The 20,485-nt window shown below is 39.9% G+C and overlaps 1 protein-coding gene across 3 annotated transcripts; it reads right to left on the bottom strand.

The window, feature by feature from the left end:
* Positions 1-643: 643 nt before the first annotated feature.
* Positions 644-19,477, bottom strand: STIL (STIL centriolar assembly protein). Of its 3 annotated transcripts, none has more exons than XM_028733553.2 (17): positions 19,209-19,477; positions 17,325-17,393; positions 15,608-15,712; positions 14,640-14,755; positions 13,631-13,818; positions 12,956-13,203; positions 11,648-11,731; positions 11,363-11,449; positions 10,460-10,607; positions 9,480-9,589; positions 9,258-9,357; positions 7,322-8,389; positions 6,612-6,774; positions 5,652-5,868; positions 3,949-4,144; positions 3,187-3,443; positions 644-2,270 (listed from the first exon to the last, which is right to left on the bottom strand). In XM_028733553.2, the coding sequence occupies exons 2-17, from the start codon at positions 17,357-17,359 to the stop codon at positions 1,451-1,453; spliced, it is 3,942 nt and encodes a 1,313-aa protein (XP_028589386.2). In that variant the 5' UTR covers positions 17,360-17,393; positions 19,209-19,477; the 3' UTR covers positions 644-1,450. The 3 variants fall into 3 exon arrangements, with proteins under 3 accessions (XP_028589386.2, XP_028589383.2, XP_028589384.2); XM_028733550.2 differs by having other exon boundaries at positions 9,246-9,357; positions 19,209-19,474; XM_028733551.2 differs by having other exon boundaries at positions 9,246-9,357; positions 19,309-19,474.
* Between the last annotated feature and the right edge of the window lie 1,008 nt (positions 19,478-20,485).

The raw sequence follows: 20,485 nt of genomic DNA, 5'->3' as shown, positions 1-20,485 counted from the left end.
GTGGGAGGCGGCGTCGCCGCTTTAACCCACGTTTCCTTTTTGAAAGAGAAACCAGTGTTTCCCAACCTTTTTTGGACTCGCTCGCGGCACACCAGGCAACATCTCGCGGCACACTAGTGTGCCGCGGAACACCGGTTGGGAAACACTGCAATAGTTGACAGCTAATTACAGTGGTACCTTGGGTTACAAACACTTTGAGTTACAGACTCTGCTAACCCAGAAGTAGGACCTTGGGCTAAGAAATTTTCCCCTAGGATGAGAACAGAAATCGCGCAGCGGCAGCAGGAGGCCCCATTAGCTAAAGTGGTACCTCAGGTTAAGAACGGTTTCAGGTTAAGAACAGACCTCCAGAACAAATTAAGTTCAAAACTAGAGGTACCACTGTATGTCAAACTCCTAAATTTTGTAGCTTGTTCTGGCCCTGCATTGCCAATTTGTGCCTAGTGGGCTTCAGTAATTTTCAACTTTCTCAAGTGGCCCTAGGAAAGTTTGAGAACCCTGTTTTAGGCTATTACCAAGAGTCGTATGTAACTTCTGCTAAGCTAATATAATGGATTTCCCCACCACATCCAGCAGTCCCCACTCTGCATATACCAGCAAAAATATTATGAAGTGAGGGACATCACTGTGCAATAATGATGGATATCATTCCAAATTTTTTATTGGAAAAAACAATGTAAAACAGGCTAAAGGACCTGAAGGCCTTCATGAAAGATAATGAATTAAAACTATTATGGTAACACACACAGAAATAAAATAAACCAAATTTAATTTTTAAAAACCCTGAGTATAACAAGTCTGCATATTACAAGTGTAAAGTACATTTTATTTAGACATTCAAAAAATGTTAATGATTTCAAACACAAATAATAGATAAACAGTTCAGCAATTTATCCAGCATTTGTTCTTCATTTTCATACTACAAGACAAAAAAAAGATAAGGATGACATTGGTTGACCTTGTTTTTGTTTCATGATCATAGTAAACATTATGAAATTTTATTTCAAATTTGTGTAAGAATCGGGGCTGTCTAATGAAGTGCATTACTCCAATGCTTGAATGGACTCAAAAAAGTTAATGCTTTAAACTGAGTAACCAAAATAATCTCATCCTAAACCCCCTTTCCACTTCAGCATTGATTAAGTTGCCAAAGTCCATTTTACAAAATTCATACATATGTTTTAAAAAGTATGTCCCATTACATATATATTTGCTGACCTTTAAGAGCATAAAGACACATCAATAAACATAGAGGTGCAAATATTTATATTTGAGATAACAGTCAAGCCATCACACCAGGCACACATTGAACCCTTTCCTCCCATTTAGTTTATTGCCAAAACCACTTGAAAAGAGTTGGTGGCTTCTTGATTAAATTGAACTACAGAAAACTGGTTCAACTTGTATTGAAAAGTCCTGCAAGGTGTTGGTTGCCAATAAATCAGACAGGTTAAAATAACTTGGGTAACTGTCTGAGTTTTTGTACATCAAGGAAAGTACCCACTGAATTCATGTTGTCCACTTGCTTTAAATTATCAACAATAGGAGCTGGATGAGTTTCAGATACAATTTGATTATCTAGATTCTCTTTGTCAGGATGCTGAGTAAACTCTGCTTTTCCAGGTAGAAGTTTCATTTGGGGGTTCAAGTCTTTAAAAAATGGATACGAACTCTCATCTGACTGGTGAAGGATTCGAAGTGGAATGACTGCATTTGTAACAGTTCTTAATATGGGGCCCTCTGGATTAGACAGATGAGTACTAGATAGTTCAGATTCATGATTTGCTGGATTAACAGAAAGTCTCTCACTTCCTCTTTCATAGGGGTCTTTCTGGCAGCTAAAGCCATCTAAAATAGGGTTTAAATTGAGTTGCAGAACCGGTTTTATGTTCTTTCCTCTACTGTAGTCAGTCTGTTCTTCCTCTTCATCATCACTGCCATCACTGCTTTGCAATAGTCCATACCTTTTCATGTACTTCTTGGTTGCAAATGACATATTGCTTGGGGAAATTAAGCCAAAGCCCACCAAAGTCTTATCAGTATTAGTGTGCAAGAGAGTCTGTACAGATGAAGCCATAGAATTTTTTTGGCTTGTGTGACTCAGAGAAAGCTGTGACAGTTGACTTTCACTTAGGTACTTGAGTGCAATAGCATTTGCTTCCATACTCAGATCTACTCCATTGGGAGTTAAGCCACTCATGCCAACATTAGCAAAAGAGATGTAGTTTAGACCTGGGACTACAGCTTCAGGATTAATACAGGCCAATATGCTAGAAGAAAACAAAGAAAAACAAGTTATTTTAACTTGATGCAAGTAAGTATACAGGGTGTACCTTATTCTACCTAATTGTAGCCATCAGGTCACAAAATGTCAATGTACTTTTAAAGACAGGCCATCCTACTAGCTAAGGAGCTGAGGACAGTATTTAAAGCTTAGATTGACAAGCCTAGTTCTGACCTACAGATATAGTAGCTGCTAACTATGGCTTACTAACTCAGACAACATTGATAAATGCTTTTTGGGTCCTTTGGAAACAGACTGCATGCCAATTCAAACTGCCAATGCTTATATCCAATGCTAACCCTACACAGAGTAGAAGCATTCAAATTAATGAACCTAAGTTACTCATGTTATTAAGTTACTAACTTTAATGGGTCCACTCTGAGTAGGACTGGGATTGGTGAAGCAGACCCCTCCCACATAGGTCAACTTTGACAGGTGGAAGGGTTTCTCTCTCCTGCTTTAGATTATGTTCTTGCCTAAATGCTGAGTTACATGATACATAAGTGTATCAATGCATATTTTAGGATACAATGCACTTAGAAATGCATATTTAGAAAGAGAAAAACCAAAATCTTCATGCAGATTAAAACGACTTTAGATTATTGTGGGATTGAGACTGAATAGACCTCTGAACATACACATGTGAAACTGATAAGCACAAAAAGGACACCAACATGAATTGACTGATCTATCCATCCCTACCCACAAAAGTCAATATTTTTGGCCCTTTGGAGTATGGATATGGGAAACCCTCCAGATGATGTTGTCTACAACTCCCATCATCTCTGAACACTGACTGTGCTGCTGAAGAATATCCGATTCCCATCCCCACTTTAGAGGGATGAAGCCATTTATAAGCTCAGTCAGACTTTTTTGTTCTTTATTTAGAGCAATCTTTCTACCTGGCATTCTCTACTTTGTGTGCACTGTTCATCATCTTGTCAGGGGAGTCAAATTTTACTCCAAGGTTCCTCAGTTGTTTCAAGGTTGCATTCAGAACAATATCTTTATCACTCAGGAGTGGATCAGGATTGACTGAGCCTCTTCTTTCTGTTTTGCTCATTTTTGAAGCTGTGGTACATTCACTGCTAGTAATGTCCTTTTGTACTGAGGAACTGTTTTCTTCAGAAGATTCCTTCAAGAAGTGGTTCACTTGACCCTAAGGAAACGTAGAAAGGAAGGTACAGAGAACTGTAGAAAAAGCTAATCAAAGCTATAGGATATTAGCAGTCTTATACTTAGCATGCTTGGGGATAGTTTTGTATGTCAAGGCATATCAAATATTCACAGAAGATCAGAACTTTTTTCATAGTGAAACTTCATTTTAGATACTCAGAGTGACATCTGACTAAGTCATACTCAGAGTTGGCAAAGTACGACTTAGATATCACCCCCAGTCATTGCAATCTTAAATTATTGTTGTGCCACATACTATTTGAATTAAAAGATGCACGAATTACATCTTGAAAAACTATTCTGGCATGCAAAATATCAGAAATGCCTACTATGGACTGTAAACGAAACATGAAGGCTCAATAAACAGTTGGACAACACAAATCTGTTTTTTAAGAACTGCATTTTTTTAAAAAATAAAGCCTAGTAGCTTCTCTGCTAATACCACTAAGGAGCACTGGGTTAAGGAATGATACATTGAAATAACTTACCAATATATCCTGGTAAAACTTCTGGTCATCTGGTGGGGCATTTGGAAGGTAAGTGATAACATGCTCAATATTTTGCTCATTAACTGCTACCAAATGACTGTCAGCTCTCTCTGATGGGCTGGTCTGCATGCACATGCTAACACTTTCATTCATTGTTGAAATTGGGGGAAGTCCTGAGTCAGCATCTGGTCCACTACTAGAAGTAGAGAATAGTGAATTAGTAGAGAAGATTCAAATGAGTTGATTTTGAACAGAAGTGGGAAAGTGGGTCAATACTAGTGTGAAGGCTATAAAATGGGATGGTCATTATCAGCAATGCCATGGCAAAATGCAAAAGCTGTATTACGATGAGTATTCAACCATATTCTACACAGCAAGTTGCAATAACTTCAATAACAGAGGAAAAAACAGCACTACGTTGCCGCTTAAGTATACTCTTGTCATTCCCAAACCTCAAGCATTTCTTTGATGAAGAAGTTTCGACCTAAGCAACCAAGTTAGTAACACCTGTACATTTACTGCACAGTAAAGAATTATGCAGAGTCCCTTAATTAAATAAGACTTAATGCATATTTGCAGATCACAACAAGATTTGCTATTTTAACAGCTAAGGCTAGAAAGATGGATAATTAATGCCAAAATGCCTGCTAGATCACCAAATGACCTGAAGAGCAACATAGGTATTAATGGTATTCAAATAATGCAGCTGAAAGTAATCAATTGTGTATGTTGAAAGAGATAAGATTAAATCATGTACTGTCATTACGGGTTACCAGTTACTGCCAGAGAAGTGATTTTTCATCACTCAGAAATTTTTTGAAAGCTCAATATGTGAAAAATCGCTTTTAGCAACTGGGATGCAAGCTTCATCAAGAAATTGCTTGCTTGATTAAAGCAAGTTCTGTATGCCCATGACTTGTTTCTATAGTTTGAGATCCTAGCCATCAGTAAAGCTGCACATGAAGATGCAGTGAGGCAGGCATGCTCTTTTTTTTTAATTCATTGCCTCCACAAATAAGCAATCCATTTTTACCCATGAAAAGTGAAGTTAGGGTTGATTAATGGGGCTGCTGCACTGTAGCTGCCACTTAACTTAGTTACTAGCATTTCAAGCAAGTTGTCTGCAGTATCTGGTCATATAGGAGGAAAACATCTGCTAAAGATGCACAACTTTGAGTGGCTGTAGATATATTGTAGAATCTTTGCTGATTAATTCATTGCTACAGTCAGTGTTCTACATGGTTTTAGCTGCTATACTGTTTATTTAAAACAGTGAAAATAATACAAAGTCAATTAGACTCACTTTTTTTTTGGGGGGGGGGGGAATGAAAATAGCCTTTTTGAAACCAACCCAAATTCTTAGAATTAACATTTTAGTTCTGACAGGTGACAAACACACATAAAATGGCTTGTTCTGAGGCTAAGCAGAGAAATACAGATGTACAACAAAACAATCATGAATGAGAGATTACTGAACTTAAGTGAATAACACAAACCAATTCAGCTCAGGCAAAGAAGGCTGCCAACTGTGGTCAACTTCTTCTACAAATATGCATTATTGAAGGCAAAGGGAGGGAACTGAGGCAAACCAATGTGGAACTGTATGCCTCCACTAGTGTACTCCTGAAAGATCAGATGGGTTTCACACAACATAGTATATGTAGGTTATTAAAATATGGGGAAAATGAGGGTTGTTTTTTTACCGGAGTCCAGAGGGTTGACTAGCTCCTTCTACAAGATGAATACTATCCACAAAACTGGGTATGTCAACAGCATTTAATGAAGAGGCAATGCTTGCTTGACTCCTGTTCTTCTCAGTGTTCATAGAAATATTAATGTCTTCATTGGATATTTCAACATCATCTTGTTTCACATGCTCATTTTTATTTTCCAAAGTAGCATTCCACATCAAGCTAGCACCTAAAGTAAAACAGGAAGAAAGCCTTGGTTGAATTTAGCTAGGCTGGTGGCACCACTCTCTGTCTCTGCATGTATTGTGTATTCTATCCCAGTCCCAGATGTCCATCAACTTCATGCGTTATAGCAAATCACTGGTACAGCTTGTTGCAATTACTAGCAGTTCGTTAATGTGACACTCAGTGTTTAAGTAACTGAAAATGACAAATATTAGCAGTCCTCTCATGGGCAGTTTCACAACATGATGAGCTTGTGCATTTCATACAAATTTGGTAATCTTGATAATACCAGTTTTGGACTCTAGCAGCAGCCATCAAAACAAAAGTAGTTGAAGTCACAACACACTGAAGTGTGATTTGAGGCTGTGACGATCACATTAGTAACTTCTCTTTAGCAAGACAAGATCCACTGCACTAACCCCACCCCCCACAACTTTAACATTTGAACACTGCTGTGAGCAAACCAACTCAATCACATTAATTATTCCACAAAGTTTACGGTCTTTCAAGCAATTAATATTCAGTTCTCAGTCATACTATACTGTATTGGAATCTACCATGATACAACAGTCTGGGTACAGTTTGTTAGCAGAGTGGATCAAATAGGAAGACAGCACAACACTACTGGATCAAATAGGAAGACAGCAGAGCAGACTCTGAACAGCTAAAATGGCACCCATGTCAGGTATTTTCCCACTGCTGAGTTATACCAGTGTAACTTCAGTAAGGTGTACAATAAACCAATACCTGTGCTCACTGCAATGCTGACACTTTTCTTCATGTGTAACCCTGTGGATGATTGGGTTTCCATGGCAACAAATTCTAGTTGTTTCTCAGACTGTACGCTACTGTTTGCTATAGTTTTGGTTGAGCAGGGCTGAAAAGTTTGTGCTTCTAAAAGCCGCTGAATCTGTAACCATGTAAGATCAGTGTTAATTATACTGCCAAGATAATAAAAGTGGGAGAAGTAATTAGTAAATATCACTGTCATATCAATTTGTCTCTTATGAATACAGAACTATTCTTTCTTTAAGATGATTAACTGCAGCATCTTTAAGTCCTCTTTATATAAAAATGCAACACTGCTAACTGTAGAACGGAGAAAAGCACATATTGCTATTAAAACAGTTGAGTTTCATTAATTAAAACCTAGTTGGTTTCTATTCTGCACTGAACTTAATTCCAAACAACTTAATGGCTCACTAAATTGACTAGTAAACCAGCCAGCTTAATTCTGAAAGCATAGCTAACGAGCTATGTGAAACTGTTAAAAGACATAGTATTAACCCACTACATATTTCTACTAGGCTCTGAAGAGGCCACTTATTAACAGACAAGTACACAAGACCAACGTTGTAATCTGACAATATCATAAGTACCATGAGTGTAAAGACCATGTTTCTGTGATGAACCTAGTAAATTCTAAGCACGTACACAATAGATTTAACCCAACAAACCTGAGCTTGTAGCAGTTTGATCTGCTTATCTTGATCAGCAAGAATTTTGTAAACATCTGAAGGTAAGTTCATTATTCCATTATTGGGTCCCAACTTTGATGCATGAGTGTGCACACAAGCTGGATACACTGCATGTGATTGTGCACTGCCAGGGTCTGAAGAAGAACTCTTTACTGTAGCTGACATGTCATCATTATGGGGGCAAAACTTCCCCACTATCCCATGATGGCCAAGGTTCATAGGGCTACTTGTGGGACACACTGGGTTGCAGCAAGCATCTATATACTCTGTATTTTGATGAAACATTAATTGTGTACTCTCCTGGGAACTACTTGACTGGATTTCAGGTGTGTGACCGGAACCCACTGTAGACATCCCTTGCCAAACATTTGTTGGACTGTATTGCATATGGTCACGTAACTGGCAGCTGCAGACACAATGGGGACAGCAAGGTGAGCTCTGAGATGGTATCCGAAGTTCCATGGGTCTTCTCATGTGTGGAGATGACAAAGCACAGCTGTGCCAGGAAGGCTGGGAAACTAAATGAGATTGTTTAGAGTTAGATCCTGAGGGTCCATTAAATGGAAGCTCTCCTTTGCTTTGTGTAGGCTCATTATTTGCCAAGTGTTGTTCTGGTGTTCCAAGCTGATGGGAAGAGGTGTTGGGAGAAAACCCGCTACAAGGAGTTGAAGGAGAAGAAGAGGAAGAAGACCCAGAGCTCTTTCTCGCTTGAGATCCAACCACACCACAGTTGGACTGCTGTTGTAGTGGAGGTTTCTTTCCATTGGAAGGTTTCAAAACTGAAATTCTCTGCTTTATCTGGCTTGGTAACTGCCTTGGAGAAGGCTCTCGGGCACAGAAACCCAAGCTTTGTTTCCCAGAATCACAGCTCTGAAGTTGGTGGGGTGGATGCGCTATGGGACATGCCATCTTAGCAGGCTGATGTCCCAATGAAGGTTGGGGTTTTTTATCCATCACCATGACATTTTTGGATGTTGACATAGATTCTGTAGAGATGCCATCAAACACAATAGACAGTTCAGGAACCGAAGGCTGGATCTCTGTCATCTGGAAACGAGGACAATATAAACTTAAAATACGTGTTGATCTATGCATTTCTTATGTTACCAGTTTAATTGGAATGTTCCTCCCCCACCTGAGAAACTGTTGTAGCAGCTTCCACTACACTATGGAGAAAGAGAAAGCAGACATCACTATGTAAGTCATACCCCATTGTAAAGGAAACCTACTTCTACCAGGAGACCTTTAATAAGATATTATCCCAAGTCCTGCCAAAATAGGAGTCCTTGTGCCATGTTAATAGAACCTCAAATATTGATACTATACATGTACTGTAGGCAGATGCCCAGGTGCAAGTGTTTCAAATGGAAAGAAAAAGCTATTGCAGAAAAACACTGTTTCTATTTTGTCAAAGTGCATAGAAGTCTCTCTATAAAAACACTACCAGCACAGTTATTGTCTACATCAAGAGACAGTCATTGGTTCCATCTTTAGCTTAGGAAGCAGAAAAATTGAAGGCAATCAACATTTGCATTCTTAAGAAGCCTATCTGTACAGCTCAACCATTATTTCTTCTCCCTCCTTCAATGTGCTTTTAGAGGACCTCCCTAGTAAATTAAGTCAAACAATGGGGCTATGGGTCAGCTGGTTTATTTGGTCTACATGCTTCCCACAGTAGAATATGAAGTCTCCTTAAGAGGTTTCTTTATAAGGTTAATCTGAAACATGTACTTGCAGCAATAAAGGGTTAACAGCACCACAGCACAACCTGGTGGTAAGAGCATGGAATACAACTATCCCGGCAGCACTGATGCAGAAGCTGAGTGCTTAAGAATTCCTACCAACTACACAAAGGTACTGATATTTTCTCTAAAAACTTGAAGATACTAAATCTTGGAGATACCTGCTGACTCACTGGGTGAGGACGGGGAAATGGTCTTGGGGATGCATCCTCTTCCACACCAGAGTCATGATCACTAACAGAAAGTTTACTAGCTGAGGAACCTTGTGATGGGCTAAAAAAAATAAAAAATAAAATCAAGTTTTGAGTTTTGTATTACATAGAAAATGTTTTGATTGCATAATAGAAAACAAAAATGTCTGATTAAATGCTTAAGTATTTGAAAAAAAGTCTCACCTGCTAAAGGAAACATTCTTTGAAATTTTACTGAAGAACTCCACTTCTGCATTTTTATTTTCTGAACTTAGTTCAAATTGAATATGGTATTTATCTGATGGCTCCACGTTCTGAAATGAAGTAGATGTAGTCAGTAAGCTCCATTTAACAATTACCACACAACTTATCCTAACCAAAGTCATGTAAGAACTCTTCAAACAAACCCTAGTGGTGGTGCTACCTTCTTGCTTCCTGTGAGTTTTTATATTCAGGGGACCCTGGACTGGAGTAAAGATTAATGTTAAACAGGCAGGTCCTTAGTAGAGGTTAAGAGTAGAGGTTAAGAGCAGTGGTTTCTAATTGGTGGTCTGTGGACATCTGTGGCACATACCCATCAACTATCCAGGACATCCCATTTGGGGACTGTGCTCTTACATGGGTCATGCGACTCACATGGGAGCACAGCCCAGAAGACACATGTTTGGTCTTCTGGGACATGTTGGTGCTGGGACAACATTTTCAAAAGTAGGGGGTCCATGCCTTGGCTTCTGAAAAACAGGGGGTACACAGTACTTAGCTGATTGAGAACCATTGAGGTAGAGGATCATTGGATACAGCAAATCCTCAGCTATAGCACCAGATCTAGTGTACACAAGTATTTTGGCACACAGAGAAATGAGCAATAATTCCCAAAGGGAATCTGCCTGCTAGAACAAGCTTACCACATTCACAGTCCTGAACAAAAAGCATGGGCAGAGATATTGGAGTACTTATTTGCTTCCTAGTCCTATGAGGCTGTTCTCACTATAAACTCCTGATTGTTGCTTTAAAGCCATGCCAGTACCTGGCCTACACCTGACATCACATATGACTTCAGGGATGGGGAATGGTTAGTCAGGAATGGCTTGCTGGGCCACCTTTGCCCCTGTGATAAACAACCGTTGACAAGCACCCCCTTGTAGCTGCACAGCCAACTTAAGTAGGGAAATCAAGCAACTTACTTTGAAGCAACGTAATGTTTCTTTGCTTGTAAGTAGCTGGAAACCTAGTTTAGTATGTCCACCACAAGGAAGGCATTCATAGAACTCTGGATCTTTATGCGTCAGAGAATAAAGAATTACAAGGAAACTTCCTGATTCTGAAAGTACCCTGAAGAAAATAAATTAAAATACACTCATTAAACAGAAACAATAAATAAAAAAAATCATTTGGCAATGTGATGTACTGAATTCAAAGGAAATAAATATTTTTTTAAAATTGAATTTAAATGGTAAAGCTTAATATAACAAATGCCATCAGATCACCAACAAGAACAGGAAGCAAAGGGGTAGTTCATATTTCAAATATAATTCAGCAATTGTTCTTTGTTGTTAAACTAAGTCCAGTTCATATATCTTCAGCAAGTTGCCCAGCTCACTACCTGAAAATCATATTGCTCACTTAGTTCTGGGGAGCATGTAATTCTGTTGTAGAAGCTATAAGGGCTAGCAGGTACAACAGTTTCCAATTCACAACCCAGGCTCAATTGATCATCTTTGAATGGTTTGAGTCAGGTTATCTTAAACATTATCTCTTCCTACATTAATCTACTTAGATCTGACTGGGACAATCAAGCAATCTCCTGCTCCCTGATTTGTCCTGCTCTCTGATTTGTTTAATCTCTCACACACACACCCATTCTCTGTGGTTTCTGCTCCAAAATGGCTGCCACCGACCAGCAAAGTACAAAAAAACCAAGATGTAAAGAAGTAAGATGTTTGGATAAGTGAATCTGTGGGGTATATAGTGAGGTTTGGCCATAACTCTAAATGTGGATAAATGATTTTTTGATAGCGAGCTTGCAGGTGGTGGGACCTGTGTGTACTTATCATTTATTGAGAAAAGTTCATTTAAATTATTATCACCTTTCTTGAATTGAAGAGTTGAATAAGTAGTGGAGGCTGCAAGTCCAGACTTGTGGACTGTTGATGTGAGAGATTCCGCTCAACCAACTAAAGGAAGAAAAAAATAGGTTTGATGCTATAAGCCAGTGCATTCTCATGTAGCATATATATATTACTCAAACTGAGTTATCCAGTTTAAGATTAATATTTCTGCAGTACATATTAAAACATTCTGCTTTTCTGGATAATGCCAAGCTCAAAGAAAGAAAAACAGAGGAAAGGTTCATACTTCATCTAAATACTTACATGCCAATCAGTGGCAAAGTATAAGCTTTGGGATCAGATTCAAGAACCAGCAGTAGTTTTCTTGTCTGGTCCATTGTAAGATAGCTGTAAATAAGAAAGAAAAAAAATCCAAACTGTTTGAAAACCTGTCTCAGTCACTTGAGTCAACAAAAAGCTAGCCTTAAAAAAACCCCATAAAATCCTTCTGAGGATTACATTTTTCATTGGTCACAATCAGGCATGTTACTGATGCAGGGAACTTGTGAAATGCTTTTAAAATATTTGTTGTATCCAATGGTGCCCTTGTGCTAGAAAAAAGTGCTTCTGCAAAGGAGGACACCTGATTTTCACTGACCCATCCTACACAATAAAGCCCCCTGTGCCTTCTCCCACCAATCTTCTGTGGGTTTAAAGGACCCTCAGCATAGGGTTGCAATTGATAGAAAGGGGATTGGTGAAAATACGGTGTCTTGTGGAAGCGCTTCCACTATCTTAAAACTATTTTATATCCACAGTGTAATACTAGAACTTAACACACAAGACATCTCTTATAATGATACACAAAACTATAGGTGGTATGTTCTGACATGTGTGTCAATGAAAACCTGATTTCTAATACCAGAGTAGGCACACAAATTCAACTTTTGACTTATATATCAATTGAAAGAAATAACTGAACTTGTTTGTATAGCACCAGCTTTAATTTCAAAATCCAATAGAAACTAAGAGTCCTCTGTGTAGGCCAATTCTTACACTAGAGCTGTTGAGAAGTCTTCCGCGAGGTGGAGACACAATGTGTAAAAGCTGCATTTCATGTGACTTATTAAGTGTATTTTTCCCACTGTGTGGAGTTTCAATACCAGTCAACATACTATACTGACCAGTAAACTGTTCACAGGGTAACAGGCAATTTACACAGTAGACAATATTAGTGTGTTACAGACACTGTCTTAAGCTGCATTTTCAGCAGCTTCCACATGACAATAAATAAATCCATTCATGCTAGGCCAGTAATTTAAAGTGAGATGTAGAAGGTTGCATCAGTTAATAATACAAAAGAGAGTCCGTGTAATACAGCAGTTTAGCTGTGACTGATGAAAAGAGTCTATAAATAGTGCCAGATCATTATATTCAAAACAAAGAAACTCCCCTAGCCCTAGTCAATTATATAGAAAACCTGGAAATCATACTGGATGATTTAAAGAGACTGGAAGCTACTTTCCATGTCTCCTTAGAAATTATGCATTGATATATCTTACTCCAAGACCAAATGAAACAATACAGACAACTGAAATTTGCCAAAGTGACTAGCAATGAAGCTTAACATACCCACATTTGCAGGTACCCTGAACTTGTGTAATGCTCATGTGGCTGCTCAGATTTCTAGCAAGAGCTGTAGGAATTATTGGAACAGAATTCACAGGAGTGTATTTTAAGGCATTGGCAAATGTAACAGCTGCCCAGTGAAAGTCAAAGTTTAGGTTGTCCATATCTTCTGTGGAATAAATGTGAACTCTTAAAGTCAGCAATTTCGAAGGTTCCAAAGAATCTTGACTGTTCAAATTCTGTTGCAGTATCTATAGGGGAAAATTATGTCCGGATTAGTCTCAGACACAAGCATGTTAGCAGGGTTTGTTCAAAGTTTAAGAACAGTAATGGCATTCTTTTTAGGCTAGGCATCTAAACTTCTGAAAAGAAACTTAGCTGGTCAGAGCTGTGATATATGGAGATTATTTTATTTCCCCTCTCCTATAAGAGTGCTCCAGAGAAAAAGATGTGAGAGAGTGAAAACAGAAATAAACAGAAGGGAATGTTAAAGAAAAACAGTCGCCCTTTCCAAACTTATACTGAATAAAAAAGCTACACCCAGATACAGCTTTTCATGTCTAAGCATCTACCACTGTCCGGGACAAACTGAGAATAGCCAATGGATATTAACATAGAAAGACAGCAGCTATTCAATAAACAACCTTTGTGTTAAAATAAGGGTCCCAAGTTTCTTACCTTAAAAGCCAAGCTGAAATCTTCAGAATTGTGCACTATGACATCACCTGATGAAAATCCCCAAGCACTAACAGTACATGGAATCAAAAAATCTCCAGGAAGCGATGCTGTTGGTATTTTCCCCAAGCCACCAGTTACTTCACGACCCGGATCAAAACGATCTATTGTTAGTGATACACCTTCACCATCTGTGCCAGAGAAGTTAGGCAAGTTAGAATACATTCTATGAAGATGGCTCACTGATCCCAAATTTCACCAAGGCTTAAAACAAGACCGTTTGTTAGACTTATCCAGCACTATGATGCTCACTCACATTTCAAGGTTCACACAAACCCTGCCCAAAGTAATTAGACAGCTGTAATTTTGATGAAGTCTTATTTAAGTGATAGTCATCTTTGCATACAGCAGGTTGCTGGTTCAACATTTCCAGTTAAAAGGACATAAGGTAGCAGAACAGAAGATATTTTCCTGAGGTTACAAAGTCACTGCCAGTTACAATAGACTAGTAGACCATTGAGGTAACACTGTAAACAGGTTTGCATGTACTTAAAGTAACACAAACATCAAAATGCACAGTTCAGTGAAATTTTCATCAACATGCCATCACTGTACAGTGCAACCTCAGTTGTCGAATGTAATCTCTAGTTGAAAGGATCTCAAGCAGCAGGGTTGGGAAAGTCACTTCAGACCTTGAAGAGCCATTGCCCGTCAGGAGAGACAATATTTAGATAGAACACGTGTAACCAAGAGGGTCCCCCACCCCCAATATTGTTGGATTACCAACATTGTGAGTGGCAAGGGACATTGGAAGTTGTAGTCCAGCAACATCTGGAGAAAGCAATGCTGATTCCACTGGCCTAGAAGGATCAATAGCCCAACAATGTAAGGAAGGCTCATGTTTACACCCCTTGGTATCATTCACAAAATAATCATGTTATAAAGACACACTGCTGTAAGGCTTATTTGTTGAGTCAAATAGAATGGCAATGGCCTCTAACAAGATACCTACCTTCATCTACTGCAAGATTTCCAATCAGAAAACATGTGAAGGGTTTTCTTCTACTCTGCCTAGCATGACGATGGGTCAGTCGCAGTGTTTTCTCATGCATTATCAGTTTAGGATTTCTGAAGAAACACAAATTAAAGTTTCAGTACTTGAGTTTACTATTTCTAAGTATACGAAGACTGATAGTTATCTCAAAGAATAATTCACTACTGCCACAAAATACAAATGATCCATGTTACACAAAAAAAAAGGAAAGCAAGAATTGATGTGGGAAAAATTGGAGAAGCACCTTGAAAAAGTGGCTTAGGTTTGAAATTGTTCATTTATGTGTTATTAGTCCAAAAGCAACCATGATGTATTGTAATTATTTTTAGTAATTTTCCCAAGCTCAAATTTTGGATTTATTTTACTACATAGAAAATAGTTGAGTCAATCAGTTCTGAGTTGTTTACTGATTTAAAAAAACCATTACACTTCACTGAAATTATCTTGCTCCATGTATGGCAGAAAAATCAACTATGTCACTCTTGTGCCACATTACAGAAAGCGCAAACTACAGTATTAGCTGTGGCTTCTTAGGGACACCTTTTTCTCCGCCCTAAATACAATTTGTACTTGCCCAATGTCTTTTCTTGGGGTGCTGTATGATTTGTTGTTCCAATGGGTAAAATTGAAGGAAAACAGTTACTGGCAAAACTTTAATAAAAGCTTCCTTACAGTACAAAATGGTTCAAACATGGAACAGACCGCATATGGAGGTACTGGGCTTCCCTTTACTGGAAGTATATAAGCAGCAGGTAGTCATCCATCTGTCAATAATACTGCTGTTGCATCCTGCATTAAACAGGACTTGGACTAGATGACCTCCATGGTATTATAACAACTGGATTCAGAGTTGGAGGAAGAGTTATTGATAGATGAGTAAACAGTTCAGGGCAAGAAAAGCTCTTAATCTATATGAGACGCCATACCTGTAACACAGGTGAGAGACAATGCTTTCTCCAACAGGAGCTGGATTCCAAAGTGCACATTTTGATGCAGGAAAGCTGAAAGGCACCATTTTCCCAAAAACACCTCTGAAAAGACATACAAATTTACTACTTTTTATTTGGGTACAGTTGGAGATAAGCAGAAGACAAGTTTACCAAATTCTCCAATAGTAATAATAATTGTGACTTCCCCAGCCACTCTGGGCAGCTTCCAACAAAATATTAAAACACAGTAATCCATCAAGCATTAAAAGTTTCCCTAAACATGGTAGGAGTGTGCTCCTTTAAGATGGAAAATGTAGGTTTTTCATATTCTCTTTAAATAGATGTATTGCAAAGCAGTGGGTGGTATTCACCTAACTTTTATGCAGAGTAGACCTCCTGAAATGGCTCTAAATTAGTTATGTGTATTAATTTCAATTGGTTTACTCTGACTTAATTGAATACCACCCATTAACTACTTTTATGGTATTTTGCAAAAGGAGCCATTTCAAACAGAACACTTTCAGCTTAATTCAACCCAGTTGTAAGCAGTGCTGAATGTTTTATACACAAACTCAACTTAAAACTCCAGGGCATACTAGGACTGAGCTGAATAGTCTTTTTAAAGAATCATTCAAGGGCTGAGGAAATCAAATAGGTCCTCAAAAACAGTGCAATGGGGAAAAGCTTTGGACAATTCTGCTCCTTTTTTGTGGGGTGGAGGGTTGTGTTTGCCTTATTTTACATTACAAGTTACCTGAGGGGAGCATTATTTTCTTTAAACACTATGTTTAAGTAGTGCAACGCTCTCATGCTGTCTTCCACACTAGCAACAATTCCTGAGTTGCCCACATGGTCATGTCAGAAAATGCTGCCAGGCTGGGAGCTAACTTGCAGAGAGCTCTGGACTGCTACAAGTGCATGCAAGGCTTTAAACACACGTGGCACAGTCAATGAATATCAATATGATTATCTCAAGGAAAACAGCCCACACCTCTGGTTTTCCCAAGCAACAGTGGCAAACTGGTGTAGTAGAGGGGAAAGGAGGAGGGAGTACACCAGCAAGTAATATCAACTAAAGTGGTACCTCTGGATGCGAACGGGATCTGTTCCGGAGCCCCCCTTCGCATCCTGACCAGAACGCAACCCACGTCTGCGCATGTTACAATTCACCGCTTCTGTGCATGACATCATTTTGAGCGTCTGCACATGCATGAGCGGCGAAACCCAGAAGTAACCCATTCTGTTACTTCCGGGTCACTGGAACACAACCTGAAAACACTCAACCTGAAGCTACTTTAACGCGAGGTATGACTGTATCAGGAATAAACATGTACCAGATACATATTACTGTTACACACATAAACAAAGCCAAGCTACTGGGACATATCATGTTGTCCTGGGTTCCTTAGATGGTAGGGCAGAACCTAACTTTAAAAAATAAAAATAAAATAAATATCAGTGACACATTTAGGACTGAACTATTATAATTAACAAGCAGTGATACAATTTCTAGCTATCCATACTTTTCAACGTCTTCAGGGTACTCTGTTCTATTTGCCTTTATAGTGACTGAGTCAGAATCAGGGCCTCAGGAAATAAACATAAAAACACCTGAACAAATAAGAAATGCTGCTGACGTGTGACTTGGATCCCTCATGTGACAGGCTGTAAATCATATTCATATTGAAAGAGATCAAAAATTCTACAATAATACCTTTGGTTTTGAGACACAGGTGAAATTAGTTCCATGAGGCTTTAAGCATCCGTTTGATCACTTCACCCTCTGAGAAAATGCAAGAACATGAATAAGATAAAAGATACAGTTAAGTACCGCAAAGTAATCATGTCTGATACCAGTATTTTAGCATACTCCATTTCTGATATATCAAGGGAAGTTATTTATTGTCTAACTTGCAGCATCTAATCCGCAACCTACCAGCAACATTTTTTTTCTAGTCAAATAGTTGTATCTTGGCTCTCAAGTTTTACTTTTACATTATTCCAGTGCTAGGTCTGGTATGCCCATGTACATAATACCCACGTACATAAAAACATAAGAGCCTGCTGAATCAGGCCAATGGGCCATCTAGTTCAACATCCTGTTCTCACAGTGGATGAACACTACACCTCTCTCATGGTTATCACAATTTTGTGGAAGGGCTATTATTGACCATGGAACTTTTAAATAACAAGTAGTCAATGTGGTGCCCTCCAGGTGTTCTTGAATTACAAGTCCCATCATTCCTGATGACTAGTACTAGTCATTCTGGCTGGGGCTGATGGAAGTTGTAGTCCAACAGCATCCTGAGGGCACATTGGCTAACACCATTTTAAAGGCACAAATTCAATAACCGTCTCATTCCCCAGCATAAGTTATTGCTACTGTGTTCTACTGTTTCTTCCAACTGCTCAAAATCACAGTTAAGGTGACTAACAGTCATAATTTAAAATTAATGAAACAAAAACTTTTTGTTTAAAGCAAACAAGTTTGCTTTCAGAATAGAAAGATATCTGTATTTGAAAATCAGCGGTGAATGATTCTACACTCCCCAAGAGTTGGTAGTCAAAACTCCATCCATCTGACTTGCTCATTTCTGCCTGCCCAAGATTTCTACTTTTTAAGATCACCATCACTTTTTATTGTGCTTCAGTGGTCTTTGGGGGCTTTGTCTATTTTGCCCAGTGAAAGAAGCACTGCACTCAAGAAAGCAAACAGCAATGCTAGTTCAAACCACTTCTCTCAGATTTCCTTCCCACCAGGTCACCAGAACCATCCCCCACAGGTCAAATACTAGTTGGCAATCATCAGCTTAATGTGGTGAATTACCGGTATTGAAATCCTATTAAATTCATAGGTAGCCAGCAACCAAAAGATGGGCTAAAGTGGCATTTTTTTTTGAGCCAATTCATAATCAAAAGTGATCAGTATTAGAGCATTTTATATAACTGGGTGGTAGGCAACATCACCCTAATATCAAATATTAACTGCCTCAATTTTTATGACTGCCCCCTCCCAAACCCATTTAATTCAAGGTTTGGGTAGTTTGCCTACCCATGTTGCTAGTCCTTCTGGTGTTGTGCACTGCTACAACTGCCAGTATTCTTGGCATATGCTTTTATTCTTATTTTTGTATACTATTGTGCTATTTCATAACGGTGAGCCGTTTATACCTAATAATAATAATGATGATGATGATGTTGGGGGATTTTTCCCAAGGCGATACACTGAAAAACACGGATCTGAGCCATGTTTCCCCCAACCCAACCTCCGCGTCCCAGTCCCTACTGCACCTCACGGCCAGGCAGAGGGCAGGTGGGGAGACGAGGGGACTTCACCTATTGAACGTCCACGAGGCCCACAAGCTGTGACAGAAAGAGACAGAAACGCTGATTTGCTCGTGGACACAGCTCTGCGTTTTTAAAGATGGGGGGCGGACAACTTATTTGAAAAGGGAAACACCTGGTCTAATAGACAGGCGCGGGTGGGGGAGCTACTTATGAGGGAAGCGCACAGGGAACCGAAGGGGCGGAAAGGAAACGGCGGGCGACGCGGGCAGAGAAAAGCCACCCAGCTCAGGCGCAGCGGTTCCCCACCTACCTCACGACTCCTCGCCAGAGCCCCCTCTTCCACGCGCCGCCAACGCACTCTCGGCGCTCGAGAGCCTGGCGCGGCGGCCAAGATGTAACCGAATTCCTACCTCCTCCCTGTTGTGGCGGCTCCGATGGCGGCACGGGCGGCCAATCAGCGATCCCTCTCCCGCGAGGTCCACCCAGCCAATCGTGGCTCGCGACCCCTTCTATTAATCGCTGACATCGCGTCAATCAAAACCGTCGCGCCCGCCCAGCAGGTCTCCGTAACCAATCCAAAAGCCCTAAATGAGACTAAGGCCCGTTGCGCGCGCGCGGACCTCTTGTGGGAGGGATATTTAAAAAAAACATGGCTTTGTTTTAAACGGTCGCAGCTAGGGAGCCATTGCGCAAGCGCAGAGTCTGAAAGTGGAAAGAGGAAGGGGCGTGATTCCTTTTGTTACCTTAGTGATAACAGCTTCGAGCGATGCTTCAGAAAGTGCTTGGGTAAACATAGCTGGGGGACGGTCTATTCAAGTCAAGCTTACATATAATCTTGTATACGTTTTCTCGGAAGTAAATGGCGCTATATTTCAGGGGATTCGCCCCAGTAAGTACCTCCGAGGGTCGTTGGTAGAACTACTCGGCATGCCTTATTCAGAGCGAAGTCCTATTTTCAGTTGGTAAGCGGATAGAGGATGGAAGCCTAAATACATCGCAGCAAAAACGTTATTTTGGCGCCTAAAAGACGAACAGGTTTAGAGACATCATCTGCAGACTGGTCTACTTTCAGCTGATACATGTCATCCCCGGTTGCAAGATGCTTCCTCTACTACACTCTCACCTGCCAACTAGTTATGCATCTGAGGAAGTGGACTCTTGTCCAAAAAAGCGGGAGGGGCCCACAATGCTTCGGCGTGGTGGTGCTTTGTCTTCCCAAACAATGCCAGCATAGTAGCATTTCTGCTGCCAAAAGTTTGCAAGCAATCGCAGAAAGGACAGAGACCTACAAGAAGCCCCTTTCGGGCGCGTATCGCATGCATAAATCCATATATACTTCCAAACGAGAATAGGTATTTATAGATGTCTATCTCTGTGTATGTATATGTATATGTGTGTGCGTGTGCGCGCGTACACACATACGCGTTTCTTTGTTTCTTTTTTAGTTGTTCCTGAAAGTGTCCCCTCCTCATCCACGTAGGATCCCTCCTAGACAAGGCGACCCGACCCCCGTCTAAAACAGCCTCACCTCCGGAGCCCTTCACGGGACGCCGCGCGGGCACAGGCGCGTAGCCCCGCCCTCTCCCC

Source organism: Podarcis muralis, chromosome 5 (genome assembly GCF_964188315.1).
Source record: "Podarcis muralis chromosome 5, rPodMur119.hap1.1, whole genome shotgun sequence".
Taxonomy (NCBI): domain Eukaryota; kingdom Metazoa; phylum Chordata; class Lepidosauria; order Squamata; family Lacertidae; genus Podarcis; species Podarcis muralis.
This window is presented reverse-complemented; position numbering and strand designations above follow the sequence as displayed.